The sequence below is a fragment of the Lepidochelys olivacea genome (assembly GCF_965140295.1).
Source record: "Lepidochelys olivacea isolate rLepOli2 genome assembly, chromosome: 1".
Lineage (NCBI taxonomy): Eukaryota > Metazoa > Chordata > Testudines > Cheloniidae > Lepidochelys > Lepidochelys olivacea.
The window spans coordinates 311,390,923-311,406,497 of record NC_140411.1 but is presented as its reverse complement, the minus strand read 5'-3'; the positions used below and the strand labels follow the sequence as shown (position 1 = coordinate 311,406,497).

Here is a 15,575-nt window from a genome sequence, read left to right as displayed (position 1 = left end):
GTTTGTCAAAGCTGAAGTTCTCTGGGGCATTGAAGAGTAGCATGTTGATGAGGTCCTACAACTTTTGTTGCTTTGTTCTTTCAGTCTATAACCTTTGTTGATGTTTTTCTTCTGTTTCTGTTCTTACTTTATTTCTGACACCATGCCATGTTCTTCTGTATCAGATATGGACTTCTCACAGAGCTTGCTTATACACATGAGCTCTGTTCATCATAAGATACTTTAATGGTCTCCCAGATATGACTGAAGTTAGTTTAAAAATGGTATTGTTCACACAGTGCCACCTAGTGGCTGAACCGTATAAATACCATTTATCATTCCATTACAACAACATTTTAAGACTGGCTTCTTGCACTCAGATGAATTGTTTGTCATGTCAAGTATTCCCAGATAGCTTTTATTTTCGACAATCAAAATTAGGAATTATGGATTCTTTCCTTGACAGCTGTTTTTTTTTTTACCAGCAGTGATCTAACTTAAAAAGAGTAACAGATCTACAGTTTTTGGTGATCAACATATATTTTTAAAGTTTCCCCAGCACATGGTATTTTAAAATCTGAACCATTTTTTCCTGTAAAATATCATATTCATTTTTATATTAGAGTTCATAATTCTACTATCACACCTAGTGAATGCAAGAACGTTAGTGTTGATCTAGGATAGGATAGAGCAGGGGTGGGCAAACTTTTTGGCCCGAGGGTCACATCAGGGTGCAAAAGTGTATGGAGGACCGGGTAGGGAAGGCTGTGTGTCCCCAAACAGCCTGGCGCCTTCCTCCTATCCAACCCCTCCCACTTTCTACCCCCTGACTGCCCCCCTCAGAAATCCCAACCCATCCAACCCCCCCTGCTCCTTGTCCCCTGACTGCCCCCTCCCGGGACTCCCGCCCCCTGGGACCCTACCCCCTATCCAACCGCCCACTGTTCCCCATCCCCTGACCACCTCCCCCTCCCCCCAAATCTCCACCCCATCTAACTGTTCTCTGTCCCCTGACAGCCCCCTGGGACCCCCTGCCCGTTATGCACCCCGGTCCCCTTACCATGCTGCTCAGGGCAGTATGTCTGGCAGCTGCGCCGCCCAGCCAGAGCCAGATATGCTGCTGCGCTGCCCTGCATTAACGTGCAGCCCCGCCACCCAGAGCGCTGCCCACGCGGTGGCACGGCTGCAAGGAAGGCAGAACACTGGGAGAGGGGCCGGGGGTGAGCCTCCCTGGGCCAGGAGCTCAGGGGCAGGGCAGGACGGTCCTGCAGGCTGGATGTGGCCCGCGGGCTGTAGTTTGCCCACCTCTGGGATAGAGTCATTCAAGAAGACAAACTACAGTATGTTTATTATCTCTTTCCAGCTGACAGAGCTTAGAAACATATATCAAGTATATCTTGGTATAATGGATTTTTATCCATATTAGCAAATTATGCCACAGTTGAGAGAGCTTTTTGCTTTCCTATAAATATTCACTTCACAATAAAAATTGTCCCATTAACAGCAGAATAAAAAGACACTCATATCATCTGATATTTGTTAGCCATAAGTTTGAGCTCTCTGTAGAGCATGTAAGTCACAGGAGTACTGCAGTAATGTTGAAATGCTAGTGCCAATATCCTGGCCAAACTCCAGCTCATGTAATCGTATCCAATGATTCAGTGATTGACTGTTCAGTTTCTTTCCTACTTTCAACTGCCTGTTATTTTTCAGTCTTCAAAATGAGCAAGCAAATGTTGCATTTCAGTAATGGGTGAATTGATACTTGAGATTTAGAGACCAGTTCTGGACCTGCTTCCAGCTCCAATAGGTCACTCTGGCTGCATGCAGAGACCATAGAGGATCCACAAGCAGCTGGGGCAGAATTCCACCTGCACAGGAGCAATGTAGAGTTCATGTAAACAGCATTACAGTACCTCCCTTGCAGCCTGCAGTGTGCAGAGTGGGGTTGGGCAGGGGTGTGGAGGGGACTTACTGAATGCTATGGGGGTATTCTGGCAACTTGAGGGAAGGGTGCAAACTAAGCCCCATTAGCATAGATGACCCTCTCTCTTAACTGATGGCCTATTTTATATTTTTTCACTTTTCATTACCTATCCCAGTAAGAATGGAGTGACAAGTACTTTCACTTACTTTAATAGGTAGGCTGACGCATCTTAGGGGTGTGTGTATGTTTGTGTGTGTGAGAGAGAGATATCCTGTCTGTGATCCAGGACTAGTCAAGTATCTCTCAGACATGAGGGAATGATACTCACCAATGATCAGAGAAGCACACACAGAAATAGAAATAAGAATTCCCTATAGCGCTTTTTAACATAGCTTATATCCCTATGAAATTAAGTAAATAAAAGCTGATAACCATAACATAACATTCACTGTACTTGGGGTTTTAGATTAAATGCTTTAATTTTTAAAAGTCTGTTTGTGTTTGTTTATTTTGACCTTAAGAAGAATGCACAGTTTAAGTTTCTTTAAGTTGCATTTTGACTTAGCCTTTACTTTCAAAAGTTTAGGGAGATAATTCCAGCCGTAGTCTGCATCATGTTTATCCATGGTCCCTTTCTCTAATAGCATAGGTTTGGACCAGTGGAAAATTTCTTTGACCTTATACATTGAGACACATTCTTTTTGGCAGTATTTGCTTCATAACAGGGCTTTATTAAACTTTTTTCTTTTAATTATTTTATTAGGTCTGCCCATGATTATAATACACGTTTATGAGCTAGGCCGATATAATTTAACAGGATCGTAGCTAATAGGGTTCAATATAAATTATTCTAAACAATCTACAGAGTCTAATAGAAAAATGTTTCTTATCTATAGAATGTTTAGATTAACCTGTGGAATTCAGTGGCCTGGGTATAATTCTCTATTAGATTCCATTGGATTTTTCCATAAGGGAACTTGTAAGATATGGGAGAAGACTACTTGAGATGTTTGTTCCGTTTCATTGCCACATACTATAGCCCTTTCCTTCCTGTTCAGTATCCTATGCTAATTAACAGATATTCATTTATTTTAGTATTTAGTAAACTAAAATACTTTGATCTTATTTCTCCCCCTCCACGTTTTTGTTTGTTTTTATATGCATGAAAATAGAAATAGTTCTGTTGAGTTTTGTAACTTCTCTGCCAGTTTCTTTCATTTATGTGAAGCTCACGTGGTGCGTCAAGATATATCAGACAGTGAAAATGCAACATGCTTTTCATTATAGCAAAGCTCAACTCATTTGTGACTTCACTTCAGTCCTTTCCATGAGCTACTCAGTCATCCTGAATGAATTAAAATAAACACTTCAGAGGGGAGTTTAGTAAATAAATTAAAGGATAAATGTTTTGTTATTTTGACAACGTAATTAAGTTATCTTTATACATATCAAAATAACAGGTTTCAGAGTAGCAGCCATGTTAGTCTGTATCCGGAAAAAGAACAGGAGTACTTGTGGCACCTTCGAGACTAACAAATTTATTTGAGCATAAGCTTTCATGGGCTACAACCCACTTTATCAGATGTATGCAGTGGAAAATACAGTAGGACGATTTTATATACACTGAAAACATGAAACAACGGGTGTTACCATGCACACTATAACGAGAGTGATCAGTTAAGGTGAGCTATTATCAATAGGAGAGAAAAAAAACCTTTTGTAGTGATAATCAAGATGAGCCATTTCCAGCAGTTGACAAGAACGTGTGAGGAACAGTAGAGGGGAAAAATAAACATGGGGAAATAGTTTTACTTTGTGTAATGACCCATCCACTCCCAGTCTTTGTTCAAGCCTAATTTAATGGTGTCCAGTTTGCAAATTATTCCAATTCAGCAGTCTCTTGTTGGATTCTGTTTTTGAAGTTTTTTTGTTGTAATATTGCGACTTTTAGGTCTGTAATCGAGTGACCAGAGAGATTGAAGTGTCTCTGACTGGTTTTTGAATGTTATAATTCTTGACGTCTGATTTGTGTCCATTTATTCTTTTATGTAGAGACTGTCCGGTTTGGCCAGTGTACATGGCAGAGGGCAGTGCTGGCACATGATGGCATATGTCACATTGGTTACCAAAAGAAACTACACCATCTGCTCAAGAAACTCCCTGAAAAAGCACAAGAGCAAATCCGCACAGACACACCCCTAGAACCCTGAGCAGGGGTATTCTATCTGCTACCCATGATCCATAAACCTGGAAATCCTGGACACCCCATCATCTCAGGCATTGGCACCTTGACAGCAGGATTTTCTGACTATGTAGACTCCCTCCTCAGGCTCTATGCTACCAGCACTCCCAGCTATCTTCGAGACACACTGACTTCCTGAGGAAACTACAATCCATCGGCGATCTTCCTGAAAACACCATCCTGGCCACTATGGATGTAGAAGCCCTCTACACCAACATTCCACACAAAGATGGACTACAAGCCCGATAATGTCACGGCAAACCTGGTGGCTGAACTTGTTACTTTGTCCTCACCCATAACTATTTCACATTTGGGGACAATGTATACCTTCAAATCAGCGGCACTGCTATGGGTACCACATGGCCCCACAGTATGCCAACATTTTTATGGCTGACTTAAAAAACGCTTCCTCAGCTCTCATCCCCTAATGCCCCTACTCTACTTGTGCTACATTGATGACATCTTCATCATCTGGACCCATGGAAAAGAAGCTCTTGAGGAATTCCACCATGATTTCAACAATTTCTATCCCACCATCAACCTCAGCCTGGACCAGTCCACACAAGAGATCCACTTCCTGGACACTACAGTGCTAATAAGTGATGGTCACATAAACACCACCCTATACCAGAAACCTACTGACCGCTATACTTACCTACATGCCTCCAGCTTTCATCCAGCTCACACCACACGATCCATTGTCTACAGCCAAGCTCTACAATGCAACCACATTTGCTCCAACCCCTCAGACCGAGAAAAACACCTACAAGATCTCTATCAAGCGTTCTTACATCTACAGTACCCACCTGCTGAAGTGAAGAAACAGATTGACAGAGTCAGAAGAGTACCCAGAAGTCACCTACTACAGGACATGCCCAACAAAGAAAGTAACAGAACGCCACTAGCCATCACCTTCAGCCCCCAACTAAAACCTCTCCAATGCATCATCAAGGATCTACAACCTATTCTGAAGGATAACCCATCACTCTCACAGATCTTGGGAGACAGGCCAGTCCTTGCTTACAGAAAGCCCCCCAACCTGAAGCAAATACTCACCAGCAACCACACAACAAAAACACTAACCTAGGAACCTATCCTTGCAACAAAGCCTGTTGCCAAATGTGTCCACATATCTGTTCAGGGGACACCATCATAGGGCCTAATCACAACTGCCACACTATCAGAGGCTCGTTCACTTGCACATCTACCAATGTGATATATGCCATCATGTGCCAGCAATGCCCCCTGCCATGTACATTGGCCACACCGGACAGTCTGTACATAAAAGAATAAATGGACACAAATCAGATGTCAAGAATTATAACATTCAAAAACCAGTCAGAGAACACTTCAGTCTCTCTGGTCACTCAATTACAGAGCTAAAAGTCGCAATATTACAACAAAAAAACTTCAAAAACAGACTTCAATGAGAGACTGCTGAATTGTAATTAATTTGTAAACTGGACAAACCATTAACTTAGGCTTGAATAAAGACTGGGAGTGGATGTGTCAGTAGACAAAGTAAAACTATTTCCCCATGTTTATTTTTCCCCCCTACTGTTCCTCACACGTTCTTGTCAGCTGCTGGAAATGGCCCATCTTGATTATCACTACAAAAGGTTTTTTTTCCTTTCCTGCTGGTAATAGTTCACCTTAACTGATCGCTCTTGTTATAGTGTGCATGGTAACACCTGTTGTTTCATGTTCTCTGCGTATATAAAATTGTCCTACTGTATTTTCCACTGCATGCATCTGATGAAGTGGGCTGTAGCCCATGAAATCTTATGCTCAAATAAATTTGTTAGTCTATAAGGTGCCACAAGGTTTCAGAGTACTCCTGTTTTTATCAAAATAACAGTTACTGTTGTTTTTTATTTTTAACTGGTATGGTATGGAAAATATTGTATTGCTCCATATATCTGAAATGTGCTTGAGATCAGAAATAGTCAAATAAATGGGGATTGGGTGGTGTCACGTCATCTGGAGTGGCTGGGGAGCGTGAGTGTCAACCTCAGAGCAGGCTGTCTGTGAAAAAGCAGGGCAGACACCCCAAACTGGTTGTGTGCTCTATAATTAAATTTCTCCAACACAGCAACAAGTGTGAACTTTTAAAGCACTATGACAATCTTACCATGGAGTCACAGACCATTCCCTTGGGCATTCCAGTCTATCTTGCCACCCAGGCAAGCTGGAATATGTGATAGATGGTCACTTTACACCAAAAATCACGGTAATATTTAGGTAACTCACAGTCCCAAAGGACCAGTCACTTACCCAAGATCAACTCTACTCAGATCTCAAACCAAAGACAATGCCTGTAGCCAATCCTGGCTAAAGATTTATTAACTAAGAAAAGAAATGGGAGTAATTTACAAGGTTAAAACAGGAAACGCATGCGTGCGCGCGCACACACACACACACACACACACGAGTTACTGTCTTAGATTTACAAAAAGAAAAGGAGGACTTGTGGCACCTTAGAGACTAACCAATTTATTTGAGCATAAGCTTTCATGAGCTACAGCTCTCTTCATCGAATGAATAAAAGTGGAAAATGCAGTGAGGATGTTTTTATACACACAGACAATGAAAAAATGGGTGTTGATCACTTCAAAAGGTTTTCTCCCCCCCCCCCCCTCTCTCCTGCTGGTAAGAGTGATCACTTCAGATAAGCTGTTACTAGCAGGAGAGTGGGGTGGGGGGAGAAAACCTTTTGAAGTGATAAACACCCATTTTTTCATGGTCTGTGTGTATAAAAACATCCTCACTTCATTTTCCACTTTTATGCATCAGATGAAGTGAGCTGTAGCTTACGAAAGCTTATGCTCAAATAAATTGGTTAGTCTCTAAGGTGCCACAAGTACTCCTTTTCTTTTTACGAATACAGACTAACAGGGTTGCTACTCTGAAACCTATTACCAGCAGCGGGGGAGGGAAAGAAAACCTTTTGTAGTGATAATCAAGGTGGGTCATTTCCAGCAGTTAACAGGAACATCTGAGGAACAGTGGGGGGGGGGAATATATAAGTTTCTATAATAAGCAGTTCTAGGTGTCCGTTAGGGATGACACATGATAAGCAGCATGGGGATTTCTTGCTTACGTTTAGGAATCTTTGCCCCTGAGAGTCCAGGCAGCATAAAGAGACCAAGTTTCTCTTTGACAGGGATTTTTATCCCCTTCACCTCAGATTCCAAGCTGATGGGATGAGTTCATGCACAGGTTTCCCCTTCCTGGAGTGGGTGAGGAATGTAATCAACAAGGTCTCTGTCCTTTGGTACTACACAATGCCTCATTGACTTTCCATGGGCCATCTTGTGTGCAAGACGAGCACTTTACCTTAATTAATGCTGCTTTTCCTGTTTGGTGAGTTACACAATTGCAGAGATTTACAATGCAAACATGCAATATAACTTTATACCATGGGATACAGATATTGTAAGTAGGATTAATACATGTGGCATCCCACAAGCATTTCATAAAGTCTAAAAACATTCTTATAATGCTAATATCTGTTTTAACTAATTTTTATTTTAGTCAGACTGGAAAAGTTGCTTGTTTTGTTAACACCTATTTAACTTCATTACCTAGCATTTTGAATAAAGGAAGCCTTTTTTTAATTAAGATTCAACACCTTTTCCTCTACAATTAAAGTGTTAGAGATGTGTATTGTGAGCTCTGAGACTTCCTAGAAGTTCTCCAGCAAGAACAGGGAGGACCAAATATTATATTGTTTACTTTTCTATGTTTACAAAAAAATAAAGAAAGCAAATAACAAACTATTGTTGGGCTTTCTTTCTGTATCATAAAGACGCAAAAGAGGGCACATGCTCAGTTTCTTTTAGTAATCATTTGCAAGGCTTCTTTAAATTTGTTTTCTGTGAATATTCCTCATGGAAACTTGACTGGGTTTGTTATGCTCATCCTGTTAGGGAGCAGAAGCAATACCATGTTAGTAACCCTGTGCTGAGGCAGGACCAAGTAAACCTAGACCATCCCTGACAGGTATTTGTCTAACCTGTTCTTAAAAACTTCCAAGGGTGGGGATTTCACAAGCTCTCTTTAAAGCCTATTCCAGAGCCTAACTACATAGTTAGAAAGTTTTTCCTAATGTCTAACCTAACTCTCCCTTGCTGCAGATTAAGCCCATTACTTGTTGTCCTGCCTTCATTGGACATGGAGAGCAACTGATCACTATCCTCTTCATAACAAAGTTCCACCAAGCCAATAACATGGTCAAGGCTTGTCATTTTCATAGCAAATGTTACACAAGGGACTGATGTGGCCAGCATCACATCTGGCTGACTTTGACTTCCCTAACATAGTGGATCATGTTTCTTACAGACATGCAGCAGACAGACTAGCCTTCTCCACTGTCTCTCCTCTCCACAAGGCCCTGGAGTCTGACTTCCTTGGTCTGGTTCAAAAGTCTATTGAAACCACCCAGGTTCCAAGTGTGTCATCCTGAACTATCTCCTACTTCTCCTTCTAGTCTTTTCAACCTTTTCTTTCAGGATTCATCAGCATATCTTAATCTAGGGAGTCCATTTTTCCCACCTCATCTTGTTTTCCAGGTCGGAGGACCTCCCAGTCTCAGTTATCAAAAGTGGATGGCTTAAGAACATAATAAGAATGGCCATACTGGGTCAGACCAACAGTGGCCAGCGCCAGATGCTTCAGAGGGAGTAAACAGAAAGGGTACTTTATAGAGTGATCCACTTCTCACCCAGTAACATGGGCTTGTTCCATTATGTTGCAGTAATCCTGATCATAGCCTTGATAATTACAGCCTACTGGGAGGCATTATCTTTGAGAAGATTTGGGCTTCATAAATCAACTACACCCCCACTTGGAGTTTGAAATATAATTGAGGGAAAAAAGAATGGAAACTTTATTGCTCTAAAATATCTGTAATAAATGTCAGCTATCACAATTTGTCACAACTTGACTTCTCCTGAAATGTATTATGAAAAAAACCATAGCCTATATACTGAAGATGCTAGACTATACTTTCATGAGATGGGGCAAGTGGGTAATACAGGGCTCCTTTGTCGAGTGCAGATTATCTAATCCAGAATAGAAGCTTATTGCACAATGCAAATTTACAAATGTGACTTGATTTGAAATATAGGCGCTGTTGTTGCCACCACTACTTTTGTTGCTAGTGAGAGTTAGTGGTGTGTTAGACATTTGGAGATCACCCTGAAAATAATTGAGAGAAGTCTGGGTAAAAAAGTAAAGTAAGGATAGAAGAACAGAAGACATTTCTTTAAAAAGTAAAGAGGAAAGATCATTTAACACAATTGACTAATGTTCTATCTTTAACATTCTAAAACCTCCCACGTTACAGTCAGAATATTACTTCAGTTATCCTCCTAAGACATTTTTTTCATTTAATTGTGTAATCTATAATTTCAAAAGCATTGGGAAGGGCTTTGCTTAAAAACACTCTGAGTTTTAATTTGTTACAATTTTATTGCTGTCACAAAGCAAAAATCTGTTGTATACCTTTGACTGTTAGACTTGTATTTCTGGTTGTAATTGGCTTTCCTTCTTGTGGTTGCCCTTAAACCATTCAAATCTTAAAATCTTTAAAATGTTACTTAACATTAGAATGGTATTTCCTTTACCTGGCATAAACATGGTCATCAGACTATGCATCAAGAGTCCTTAGTGTTATACTCGGTGATGCAATTGACTGAATGAGTGTCCTTGGGAGTGTCACTTAAGCTCTATGTGTTTCATCTATAAAACGGTACTCAAAATGCTTACCTGCATTTTTTTAAAGCACTTGAGATTTGTGAATGAAATCTGTTATTTAACTGCTAAGTGTTCCTGTTGTTTCTTATACATGGTATGGGTAGCAAAAAGCAATTGTAAACATTTTAAATGGCCATCGTTTTCAGCCTCCTTACTAGAAACAGGTAATGGGGAATTTTCTGTGGTTCAACAGAGAGATGCCTGTTTTTGCCAGCAAAAAATGAGTACAGTTAGATGACACATTTTTAAAATCTTTCTGTGTCCAGATATGAAGAGTTTTTAATAGTAAAAGGACTACTGGACAATTGAATTTTGTGTCAGCTTGTCAGATATTAACAGTGAACATTAAAGGGATACAGTAAGTTGATGAATATACAAGTAGAGCAGAGAGACTGTGTAAGATGCATGCACATACTCACATTCTGAAATTAAGGTAGAATGAATTATTTGGCCTTGCCTCCTTTAAAAGATGCCCTTTAATCTCTCTTTCTCTGTAAGTACTCAAGAAGTTGCAATTTGGTTTAATCTGTTTGAAGTATTTGATGGAATTCAATTCACACTGTTTCTCGCTAAAGACAGCAATGTATTTAGGATAGATTTCCAAAGCCAAGTATTTGTAACGTGTAATCCTAGATAATCACTGAAGTTCAGATTTATATTTTAATTAACTATCTTTGGCTGAAAGCACATAGACAATTGATTAGTAAATTAAACTAAATTTATGGTATGACATAATTAATGACATTCTGAATTTTAAAAATATTTTCAAGGAAAGAAAATTTCCGAAGTTTGTAATGAAAGAAATGGAGAACATGTTTATAGAAGAGTTGCGGTCTTCAGTGAATTTGCTAATGGCAAATTTGGAAAGTCTTCCAGTGTCTAAAGGTGGCCCAGAATTTAAATTGCAGAAGTTAAAGCGATCACAGAATTCTGCTTTCTTGGACATAGGAGATGAAAATGAAATTCAGCTGTCAAAGTCAGATGTGGTGCTATCATTCACATTAGAGGTAAGTGAATATATCACGTAACATTTGTTGATTATTTAAATGATTCTAGAATATTATTTCTTACTACCTCCTTATGATTAGTCCTTCCCCAGTAGTTTTGTAGTTATATTTAGAATTTCATACTAATATGTTAAACAGCTAGACCATAATTTAATTTTCAATAATTAGGGTTTATGTGCAAACACATGTACATTTTCCCCTTTAAACTAAGAATAGGACTCAGGATCACTATGTTGTCAGGTGAGCTGTAGCCTAAAGGATGGCTTTGGTTAAGAAATAAGTAAACATTCGCTTTGGGGCCTAAATTAGCCCAAATGTAGAAGAGTATGAGAAACTGAAGTTGCTAGTGTGAAGAAAGTCAAAGATAACTTGGAGATAAGTTATGGGAAAGTACGAATCAGCAATGACATGATGTAGGGTTATGTTACCATTATGTTTGGTTATAACTGGTTTGAGCACAGTTTTCAATGGATGTTTTTTAAAATTGTATATGTTTTACTAAAATACCAGCTATATTGATAGTATGGGGGGACATTGGTGCAGATGTTAATTTAAGTAGTGTGAAAAGACAATAAGAAGGTGGAGGAAATATCATTATCATCGAGGCCAACTTAATGTTAATTAGGATTATAATGGAGCATAGAAGGTGTAGTTTTGCTAAATTGTGAGACAGTGCCTGTTAACATCCAAAGGGTACCATTAGGTTCTAGTGTTATATGGCTGTACTTCCTCTGTTATCAGTGGACTGATCCCCGCATTGATATACCATTTTGTCATTGAGTGTGAGTACAGTAGAACCTCAAAGATGCGAACACTAGAGTTACGGACTCACTGGTCAATCGGACACCATGTGGAACTGGAAGTAAGCAATCAGGCAGCAGCAGAGACCAAAAAAAAAAAAAAAAAGTGAATACTGTATTGTGCCTGTGCTGCATCTTAAAGGTAGGCACATTAGGGCTGCCTGTCACTTCCTCCACCGCCTACTCGCCACACATGGGGTGGGGAGCACAGCCACTCACAGGTAGGAGGTGAAGATGCTGACTTAGTTTCACAGGCACAGCTGTGAACCCCTGAGCCTGGAGAGCAGGAGCAGCGCTGGGGTCTGCTCTGCTTTCCTAAGCCATGGGCACAGTTCCCTCCCCTCCACCCCTGGAGGGAAGGGGACAAGTTTGCATGCTCAGTAAGAGCCGGGAAAGAAACTTCCCGAGCTCCTGCTTGAATCTGGCCTGGAGTGTTTGATGCTGGAGCCCAAGCTCCTGCCTGCATGCTGTGCTCTGGATGTGGTGCTATCATGGAGGAGCAGCTCAGTTTTAAAGGGCTACACTTCCTCACTTATCACCTTGCAGCCAGGGGGCTAGAACCAGCTGCCTGTTCCCACCCCCATTCGCTGGGCGGCCACTTTCAGGTGGAAGATGAAGATGCTAAAGTTTGCAGGCACAGCTGTGAGCCCCCCCCCCTCCAAGCAGTCTGCCCTGAGGAGCATCCCATAACGTCTTGTTCAGAGTTATGAACGTTTCAGAGTTACGAACAACCTTCGTCACTGAGGTTCTACTGTATTATAATAGCATTTGTGTAAGTAGTAACTGAATGCCTGTTTGTTTAACTAATCATTTTTAAAAATAAAGTTTGATTGCATCATTGAAAGTATTGCCTTGTGGTCCTCTACTAAATAAATTTTCTGGAACCAACCTAGAGGTGTGAGTCTGAAAAATAAGTTGGGTTATTTCACTCTTATCTTTAACAACGTAATATTAATTGGGAACATTTTAATGTAAAAGTTACAAAATGTTACACTCTCTCTCCTTGTGACTGGCAACCTTGAATAAATTTCATGCTAATTTGTTAAATACACAGGAATACTGTTGACTATAATTAGGAATGAAAGTGAAGGTTATCTGATCAACTCTGGAATTCTTTTTAATCTGTCAGTCCATTTTGGCTTTCACTTCCTATCCTCCATTGTTTCAGCTCACCTGCATAGCTTCTCCAGAGATTAAGGGTCTTATCGTATGGGAAAGTATTATCATATTTATTTTAGTGTGATTTCCCTGGGGAAAACTAGGAAGAGGCAAATCAGAAGTCTGCTTTTGTTTTTTCTTTCTTTTTTCCTTAATTTAATTATTTTTGCCTTAACTCTGCAACTATTAACACATAGTCTATCATCTGCCATGGACTCAAAGCTGTAGAAGTTCACAAACAAAGTATCCATTTTACTCAGCAGTAATATAAATAAATGTACAATTTACATCTTCCATGCTCATTATTAATATCATCAGGGAAGACAGTTTTTGAAATTAGCTGTTTTCTTGAGGAAAATCCAGGAATCTTTTTGAGAATACTCAGGAAGAATTGAAGGTCTTGATCCTGCAATCTGTTCCATATGGGCGCATTCTTGCACCCACATTGAGTCCAAAATACTGCAGTAGGCGAGCACGAGGACGTAAGATTTCAGGATCAGGGCTTATGGCTATTAATGCAAATCCTATACCAGGAAATACTAGCCTCTCCTTGTGACAGTAGTATGAGTAAAAAGAGGGACCAAAGTTTGTATTTGACATCTTTATATGTGCTGCATTTAGAGCGCATTCAGCTCATTTGAGAATAGGTACCTGGATAGACGAAAGTGCAACTTGGAATGTATTATTGTTTTAATTTTTTTAAGTAGCTTAAAATAAACTTAGAAGTATGCATATACTTCTTAAACAATTGTTCTTTTCTAAGCAATGTGTCTTTAAATAAAAAGCTTTCAGTGTTGTTATTGGGGGAGCTGGTAAATGATCCTTATATTAAAGTTGCCTAATACTTCCCATTACAGCCCCTTCTTTTCAGTTGTTTATAATTTGGCTGCTTGGGCTAAAAATATTTCCCAAGTCATATATGTATGCCTGTAATCACAAACATTCCGAGCATCTTGGATTCATTGCTAATTGGCTATTTAAGTAAGTAGCTGGGATTTTATTTGCGTTATGTATACCCTTCATTTAGGAAGACTCACGCTTTTTCACAGAACATGAAATGTGTAAAATGTTCAAACATAAGTTAAGTTCCTAAATTGTTTTCAGAGATGTGATGAAAATTGGAGTTGTAGGTGCTCAGCACCTTTGAAAATGTCATTTTTTTAGGTGTTTGAAAACGTTAGCCTGTATTTTTAGGTAGGTTTAAATTTTGGGTCTGTGAACTGGGACAGACTGTGCTTCTTTAAGGAACTGCTCTTTATCAGAGCTGATTGAAAAACAGAACTTCTGCCCTGTGGGAAATTGCAGTATTTTGCCATTTGGATTTTATCTTAATTCAGGAAGCAAAGTCAAAATATCAAAACTTTTTGCAGAATAAGAAATTTGCATTTGGGAATGGTGAAATGATTCATTTTGACATTTTTGATTGAAAGTAAATGTTTTCCCTTCCCCTTTTGATGCTATCTCTCTCCCTGTGCATGAGCAACTGTGGTGCCCTGAGGGAGCTGAAGTTTCCTCTTTCCTCTCCGTTTGTTTCAGAATCAACAATTCCTGTGAAGCACTGCAGCTGCTCAACTACAGTGAGAGCGTGCAGTGCTTCCTGGGAGGTGAAGTCTGGCCAGGAGACTGGGACTGTATGGAGAATGAAAACAGGAGGGACATGGCACTACTATTCCCATGATGCATTGTAGTGGCTCAGGCAGAGGGAGAAATTCTGAAACTAAATATTTCTCATTTCAGGTCAGGTCTACTTTTACAACTGAAGCACATTTATGTTCTTCATGGAAAATTTCAACAAATTTGATCTGTACCAGCAAAAAAATTTTGGTTTTGATTAAACCCTTTGAAATTTCCTTTGAAATTTTTTGACCATCCCTACCCTTTACCAATAATTCCATGTCTGTAATTGTTCCTATTTATTACTGTGGCTTCTAGAAGTCAACAGTTACAGTGCTTCCAAATCCTAAACTAAAATCTTCAACAATTCTCTGCTGTACCTATTGCATATACTTGACATGGCTTGATGACATTAGTAACTTATGGTTAGAAGTGAACTTTTGAAGAAATGCTTCAATCTACACTGACTAAATGTTTTAAATGATATTGTCTTCTGTACTGTGTACCACCTAAACTGTCAATTCTGAAGTCAGTAGACTAGACTTCAGAGCACAGTGATTAGTGGACACTAGTAACAGTTTTCTCTCAATTTTTTAAAGACTTTAATATGCTAATTCAGAACTGTCACAATTAAGGAAAAATGCTATGACCATTTTCTTTGCCATTACTGAGCCATAAAGTAAAATGCAAATGCACACTGTTCACATCGATACTGTACCTGAACTGATAGTAATAATTTATTTGAGATTGTTTAATGCAGGAGTTAACCTCTCAAGTTTCTTCCATTGGATTTATTTTTAATAAGATGCAAAATGATAGGAAGATTCTGATTGATCCATGCACAATGCAAAAACATGTCTAGCATTCTTGTAATGGCAGAATTTTTAAGAGCAATTTAAATCCTTAATTACTTGGAAAAGAACAAAAAGAGTAGGGCTTCCCCTCTACATGCAATATTCATATGTAAAAGGCTAACAATTTTTTTTTAAAGAATAATAGTCCTTCATTCCATGCATCAAAACAGCAGCAGTTCATCAGCTAGACAGGTACGTGAGTGGTTGTGTTAGTGGTAAAGTACATAAAATGAACGA

At 39.5% G+C, this 15,575-nt stretch overlaps 1 protein-coding gene across 7 annotated transcripts in view; it reads left to right on the top strand.

The window, feature by feature from the left end:
* Nucleotides 1–15,575, top strand: part of CADPS2 (calcium dependent secretion activator 2) — a 584,713-nt gene that overhangs the window by 232,824 nt on the left and 336,314 nt on the right. For all 7 annotated transcript variants that reach the window (XM_084638323.1, XM_084638324.1, XM_084638325.1 and 4 more), the window contains exon 5: nucleotides 10,676–10,912. In XM_084638323.1, the coding sequence (XP_084494449.1) occupies nucleotides 10,676–10,912 (237 nt within the window). The remainder of the gene's footprint in view (nucleotides 1–10,675; nucleotides 10,913–15,575) is intronic.